The sequence below is a fragment of the Molothrus ater genome, chromosome 14 (genome assembly GCF_012460135.2).
Source record: "Molothrus ater isolate BHLD 08-10-18 breed brown headed cowbird chromosome 14, BPBGC_Mater_1.1, whole genome shotgun sequence".
Taxonomy (NCBI): domain Eukaryota; kingdom Metazoa; phylum Chordata; class Aves; order Passeriformes; family Icteridae; genus Molothrus; species Molothrus ater.
This window is the reverse complement of record NC_050491.2, coordinates 12297586-12305474: the sequence shown is the minus strand read 5'-3', so window position 1 is coordinate 12305474 and position 7889 is coordinate 12297586. Positions and strand designations below refer to the sequence as shown.

The 7889-nt window shown below is 39.4% G+C and overlaps 1 protein-coding gene across 1 annotated transcript in view; it reads right to left on the bottom strand.

Moving 5' to 3' along the window:
- Window positions 1–2668: 2668 nt before the first annotated feature.
- STK26 (serine/threonine kinase 26) overlaps window positions 2669–7889 on the bottom strand; it is a 29871-nt gene continuing 24650 nt past the window's right edge. Inside the window, exons 8-13 of the mRNA XM_036402096.2 lie at window positions 7369–7554; window positions 6580–6728; window positions 5827–5920; window positions 5249–5311; window positions 5022–5158; window positions 2669–4596 (exon numbers count right to left, since the gene is read on the bottom strand). Of these exons, the coding sequence (XP_036257989.2) occupies window positions 4572–4596; window positions 5022–5158; window positions 5249–5311; window positions 5827–5920; window positions 6580–6728; window positions 7369–7554 (654 nt within the window). The 3' untranslated portion in view covers window positions 2669–4571. The remainder of the gene's footprint in view (window positions 4597–5021; window positions 5159–5248; window positions 5312–5826; window positions 5921–6579; window positions 6729–7368; window positions 7555–7889) is intronic.

The window sequence follows — 7889 nt, the reverse complement described above, 5'->3', positions numbered from 1 at the left end:
GTTTTGAGTTCCTCCTTCTGCCCTGTGAAATCTGCACCCTGAGTCCTGCAGGCATCCCCCCAGCACACCTTGCCCTGTGCCTCCCAGCTCAGGAGCTTCCCTCAGTGCTTCCAGGAGCTGGTTTCCCTCTCCTGCTCTGCAGCCTGGCCTCCTCTGTGCCTTTGCTGTCTCAGCAACTGGGGAGACTTGTGGAGATCCCTGAAGGTTGCTGAAAACAGCCACATTCTTGGTTGGTTGCCCAAAGAAATGCATTAGCCCAACAAGTGAGTACATTGTAAGGTTTGCTTCTGCTCCTGGTTACCCTGTGCTGAAGCTGAGAGCTGCAGTGATCCCTCATGCTGCTCTGGCACATGTTCTACTGAAAAAAGGGATAATCTTTCTGCCTACAGGGTTGTTTCTTCCCCGTTCCCAAATCTCTGCACCTTGGAAAGAGCAAGAATCACCACTCAGTACAACATTTAAGAATGGCAGTCTGTGGGCAGTTTGGTAGAGGGTTAAAAAAAGCAGCAGTGTTTCAAATGCAGGCTGCACACACAGCCCTGGGATACTCCACAATCACTGTTAGCTCCTCAAAGCCTGTGGAGACACACCTTGAGCATGTCCCACCATGAGAGATCACTGTACAAACACCCTGCCCAAATCTTCTGGAACTGCCAGGGCTGGTCTTCAAGACTATGCTGGGAAAACAGCATTGAGAGGGAGAAACAAGGGCTTGGGAACTATTTTTGGATTTTTCCATGGACTAGGGAGCACTGGGGCACAGGGTGGGCACTGTGCTTCAGCACATCCTACACATGGTCAACAATAGCAGGGGAACAAAGCAGCTCGTCAGCAAGTGACACAAATCAACATCTCTGAGCTAAATTCATTGCTTAAACCACTTTACTGGCCGATTAAAATGAAGGAACAATCCCAGTAAGCAGTGGCTCACTTGTCAAGGAACAATTGAAACAACCCTTGCCTAGGTCCTTCCCCTCACTCCCTGCTCAGCCCTATTCACCCTCAAGATAAGGACAACTATTTAAGTGATTTTGTTTCCCTAGGGAAGAAAAGAAGGATGGAGAGAGGACGTGGAAAGATTTGGTTTGCTGGTGGTGAAAGACAAACAGCAGAACCTGGAAAATGTAAACTGTTATAGTCCTTACACAAAGGATTACTGAAGGGGGGAAGGCACTGCAGCGTCACAGTGGGAAAACATTGAGCTACTCAGTACATTCAGATAGAAGTGACTGGTTTATATAAAACAGATAAAGGTTTAGACAAAATAGATAAAGCTGTGAAATAAGCCGACATACACACCACTAAAACTTTGCCAAGAGGAAAAGGATCTTATTCCAGTGTTAAGTCATAAAACAGTGTGATAAAAATCAGACTTTTAACAATCACTAAACTTTGTGCAAACACATTAAAACCTACACGCTCTCCTATTAAGCAATCCAAATTGCAAGGCAAGAGCAGGTGTGATGACACTACAGTGCACAGAAATGAACAGAGGGGTCAGAGACCAAGGGCTTAAAGAATGGTTACATTGATAAAGGACTCATCTAGAACAAATACATTTCTCTATTCTGCAATTCAGACTACTTTGATAAGATTACTTCAGCAACAGTTATTCTCAAGCTACAGCAGGAAGCCTGGCAAACCAAAAGAGACAGAAGATGGTTCCTGCGTGAATATTTGGATCTCTCTTTCCGTTAGCTACCTGCCAGCAACAGAATACTCCTGATTAAGTTACACAGTTCATCAATAACTAAAACATGGGAAAAAGACAGCTCATTTCTGGAATCAGCAATACAGATGTCCCTTCTTAGGAGCTAATTAGAGTCTTACTATGCACAGAGACTTCAGGCATGTGCAGTACAACAAAAAAACCTTCTTGAATGGACTGTAATACAAGAGAATGAGTCTGTTTTGTACACGTGGGGGAGATTTTCCCATGCTGTCCCATGAGGTAGGTAGACATTGCACGCATTTGACAGGAAGAGAAGAGGCACTACAGTTCAGCAACTTATTACAGTTTTATCTCAAACATGTCAGGTTCCAATTTCCCATGTCATTTGCTAACCCCAGAACTGTCTGTAAAGCTGCAGAGATTAAAGATCCTGTGTCAACAGGGTAGAGCCATCAGTTACAAAACTCAGGAGGAATTCCCATGAGCACTTCCCTCAGACTGCCACAGGAAAAGAACACCTTAAGGGAAGTGACATGGAAGTAAAAACATGTTTTTAATTCTGAAAAATGTAAATGGAGCTCCTTAAAATGAGATTTGTCTTGAGGCTGCTGAGGTGAAAGTTGAGGGAGCTGTGGCACAGGCCTTTGTGTCCCTTCACTGCCCTGGGCTGAGGCCAAAGGCAGGCAGAGCCGTGACAGAGCCATGACAGAGCCGTGACACCACTGCACTGCCAGCCAGGTCTGAGCTCACACATCCCAGAGTCTCCTCCCTAGGAAAGGAACCAAAGCGAACCCTGGGACTGCTCCATCCATTCCCTGGGGCACAGCAGCTGGGAGGTGTCCCCTGGCCAAGGACAGCGTGGGGCACCCAGAGCTTTGCAAAGCACCCTGGCAGGGAACACCTTTCTCCCAACATGAATCTGTGCCTGACATGTCCACACCTCTGCACAGCTGCAGAAATCCAGAATAAAATGATGCACAACAGAGCAAGCTCATGAAAGTTTACAGAACTTAAATATTTATTTTTAAACCATTTTAAACCCCCCAAAACATTGAAATAAGCTTCATCTATAAACAGATTTACAAGACTAACAACTACAGAAGCTAGAGGAGCACTACAATTTGTTTCTGTGATGCAGTTATTTTGTAAAGCTTCAGATCAACTGTATTTACAACTTTTGCTGCTTTTACATTTATAAAAATATTTATTTAATCCATAACATTATTGTTTTCAAAAACTATTTCCAGACTTTTTTCTCAGATATAAATTCTAATTGAATTTCAGTTATATAGCAGATGAAAGTTTTAAACAGAAACATTTTTTTTAAAATTAAAACAAGGAGTTAAAAGTAATTTTTTTTACAGTGTAGGCACCATTGAAAATAATTGTCCTTGGCATATCTAACCACCATCTCTCGCAAGTGTCCTTTATATAAAAACGATGTAATGGCAACATTTGACGAAAAATGCAGTATTTACTTGCACACCATTACTTTTTCAATATTTGGCAGATATATTTCAGATTCTTTAAAATGACTTTTGTGCAAAAACAAAATGTGCAGGTCTGAACCATAAAATAAACACACCCAGCCTTTATCAAAAATAAATTTACACCAACAGTTCCACAGCTAAGTACTGAAAAACAATCCCAGTTCAAAACTTCAGCATAATATACATACTGGGTTGAAAAAGGGAAAAAACCAAATCAAAACAAAACAACAGAAGAGATTACCCATCTAGCAGTACCATAAATATATAACTGAAAGCAACTTTATAGTCTTACCTACTTTTTATGAAAAAAATCACTCCGTACTGCACAGTACTACCTTTTTGTGAAAGAATATCTATAACTCAGTTATTTGCATATTAACTGGTAAATACATATTTAAAATACACTTTCAGAAAATTATAAACAAATGATGTTGATGTACTGTATTTAATGTATTTCAGAACAAAAACGTGTATAAATATCTTACAGGAGAAACAACACCACCACACAGAACGCTGGTGTTACACCGATACCTGCGGGTGAGGTATGTAACATGCGACGCTCGGCTTCTCTGGCTCCCTTCCACCCAGGCATGTAGACTCAGAGGAAAAAAAATTAAATTAAGTTAAATTGGACTTCAGGTTTTGTCCATTATTGCCGAAAGCCCCACCCCCTCAACTGTATTGCTCTAAATTTTCCTACCATGATGATGTAAGATCGAGTTACTACTTCAAAACCTGTTCTAAAAGGTAATACACAGACTGTACATCAGGATAGACCTGTTGCTACATATCACCTGCAAACTATTGCCATATTGCTCTCAAATATATTTAATCATAGAGCTGCCTAAAATACTGTACCAATTTAGAATTAAAATAGATACTGTTGCAGGTTTGTTTTTCAGGGCACGATAACTATATGCTGGTTGAAGCAGGTGCTACAGCAATACCCTTGCCACTACATTACATGTCTTGAATATGCTTGTGAAAAAGCTATTTTTCTCTGAAGCTCGTTAGTGATTTACAAAAGTTTAACTCATGAATATAAAAGACCTGTACAACTCCATGTACAGGAACAAAATAGCATCAAAACATACTGTACTTGCACATTCTATTAACTAAAGTAATGGTTATTTCTAAAAGCAAAACTGCACCTCAACATTTATCAGATTAAACAGGTGAAACTACAATATTAAAAGTTGTTCTTTACAAAATAATTTCCTGAAAATATAAAACCATGTGCACTGCCACAAAATAGTTGAGTAGGTTCTTCAAATCCTCAATCACCATCAATATGTTGCAAAGATCCAAAAGGCACAAGGAGCTCATGAGCTAAGCACTGCCAAGCTTGAAGTAGTTTTGGTGGGTTTCACTGGGTCCATACGAAACAGCAGTCAATTGTGTGAAGTTTCTTAGGATGAGTCATTAACAGAAAATCTACAGATAAAAAATGCAAGGTAAAAAATTTGTTGATTATATTGTTTCAGCTAGGCAAACAGCACATAAATGTTTCTGCACCACTAAAGTAACACATGTCTTCATCTCAATGCTTTATAGTACAAAACCCACCAGAAGTAACATTTTTAAGAAAACATTCCTAGAAGAGGTAAGAAAAAGATTCTCTGTCTCCCCTATTGCCTGTAAATATGCTTAAGGCAAACCTGCAGGCTAAATTAAAGAAGCAAGATGTAGCAACTACAGTAAAGCTGTAGCACTTCCAGACCAGATACAGTAATTGTTAGTATAGTTTTGGTCTCAAACAGAACTATTACCTGTAACTATTGGAATCACAGCGCAACATGTAACTACAAAGCTAAAGCACTGGACATAGCAGATCTCTCTCTTATCACTAAACTACTTACTTCTGAAATTTCTCCATAAGTTTCTTCACCATCTTATCTGTGATCCCTGGACATGTTGCTTCTGCCACATTGATGCTTTTCTCAAGTTCCTCAATTGCTTTCTTTCTGTTAGCATTATTTGTGTCCTGCTGCTTGAGCTGAGGAGCAAACCAAAGAATTTAAAACTCAGAAAAGTTATTAGACACTTGGCTAATACTTTCAAAGAAGATTTTTAAGCCAACACTTACCTCAGCAAACACAGGGGTGATTATCATAGTTAAACAACTCAGGGTTTTAACAAGATCCTGATCCTAGAAGTTAACAAATATGGATTACATCAGCATATTACAACATACATCAGCATATATACAACATACACCAGCATATATACAACATACACACTGCCTCTTAACACAGCACATGTGATTTTGGGAGTTGAGTTAAATTTAATAAAGCGTTTAAAATACATTACAAAACCCACAAAGACACAGTACATCAACAGATGTTATGGGATGTTGAAACAGATGCCTGATGACACATCTCAAACAGTGTCATTCAGCAGCAGAAAAACATTTCAGTTTTTCCTCACTAGTAAGAGACTTTACAATTCCCATCTCTGTGAATGGATACTACAGTACATCTGCAGTATATTTTGCATTTGAGGCTGACAGGGCATAGGAAATATCACTGACATGCATTATCTCTTGAACTGCAAAAAAACAGTCAGTTCTTATGAAAAGTGAAGTTAGTAAGTTTTATCACTGTCTTCCTTAAAGTGGCTTCAGAAGCAGCAGTTAGAAAGAAGAACTCCTCTGTCTGTACGCACCGTCCCGTTCTGGAGCTTCTTTGCATCCGGCTTCTTCCGAACTGTAGTGAAGCTCCACTCAGGGTGAGAATTATTCTCTTTGTTGCTGGACTCCCTGAAACAAAAAGGAAATTATGTACATAATACCAGCCACAACAGAACACCAAGCAAGCACAGGTAACCCAAATATATAACAAGTCTATCAGGATTAGTTCTGTATTCCTTGAAATAATAAGAAAAACACGCATTGAAACATTAACTGAACTTGAAAAGAGGTTGAATAAATTGAAATGTGATCAAAAGCAAACAGAAGATGGTATCTACCTACAAGGCTTACCTTCTCCCATGGCATCCCATTTAAGAGTTATCTGATAGCCAGAAAAACAAGACACTTACAGAAAGCATGTTACTCCCCAGGCACTATGCAAACTTCCTCATGCACCTCAGCTTTGCTCTGCAATATCTCTAATTGTGACTCAGTGGTTTTGGTACAACCACTGGCCTCAGACTAGGAAATAGACAGCACTTAAACAGAACTGAAATTGAGTTTAAAGAAAGAAAATTTAAAGATGTAACAAGCACACAGATTGACTTATGTGTTAATCTTTAGGGCCATACAGAGGGGTTTTCTTGGAAGAAGACAATAAAAAAAAAGGACCAGAGACAGGTGTACAGAAATGGTGTTATTACAGAGAAAAGCTGCAGTAAAACCACTTTAAGAACATTAGTGAAACCAAAAAACCACACCCAAAAAAGACTACAAAATAAACTTACGAATCTGAACCATCTGAATCACTTTCATCACTACTGTGTCCCTCTGCTTTCCATCTCTTAAACCTATCAATCAGCTCTGTCAGATAGGAAGTCTTCTTGGCATTTTTCATAATGAATTTGTGCTTCAGAAGTTCTTTTGCAGTGGGGCGCTGTAAGAAACACATTAAATATTTAATGTCACGCTAACATTTCATGATTTTAAATGCTAATAGGGGACACTTAGGAAGACAACAGACTTCTAGAGCTAACTTGTATAATATCAGGAAATTAGTGAAACAGGAAGCCAGAAAAGCCAGTAATTCACATTTACAAGCACGCTAAAAATATGATCAAGTCACCCATAGACTATAGAGCTTATCCTTCCACGTTAGAAGGTCACACCCAGGAAAATGACTAATGAAAACTCTCCAGTGCAACATTTCCTTGTAAGCTGAATTCAGACAGCAAAAGTTGCATTGAAGAAAAGGATTTCAGATGATTCTCGCCTCTGTTAAGGCTTCTCTTCTGACATTATCCTAGTTTAGAGTGCATTTTAGGAATCTACCTCTGCCACTGTAATTTCTTCCAGCATTCTCCCTCCTCCTTTTGAGTATTTTAAACAAAACAAACTAGGATGGAGACAGAGATATTAAAAAGCACCACTAAAATTCACGGTGCAAAGTACAGTCCCCTAAAATGATTTCAATCACTGAAGATGCACAATGCCAGCAAAATACTTCACAAGCACGGGAGAGCAGAAAGCAAAACTGAAACCTCTTCACACACATGCACACACATTTATCTACTCACAAATGTTGGGTCCTTATTCAGACATGCATCAATGAATTCTTTGAAAGGTTTACTGAAGTCTCCTAATAGAGTGGGAGGATTGTTTTTCGGAATGAGGAACAGAACTCTCATTGGATGCATATCCGAGTTGGGAGGCTCCCCCTTGGCCAGTTCAATTGCAGTGATGCCCAGTGACCAAATGTCAGCCTGAGAGAGGGAGAAGGGACTGTTAGTACAAAATTATGGGCTGTCATGACTAAGTATTCAATAACTGACATCTTCACATATAATGCATCTATATTATAAAATTAATGGTGGCCTAAGTAGATCATGCAAACATCCAAACATTCCCCTCTAACACTTCAGGAACACCTGACTCAAAAAGACCTGGCTGACTTAATCAGTGTTTAATGACAAACAACAGATCATAATGTTTGTGCAGTTGATGCTCTAACACTGCCAGCAAGTTAAAATGGACACCTAAATTTACACACTTTTGGAAAAGCTTCAGAGATATTGATCTTCCTTTGGTATTTTCCATA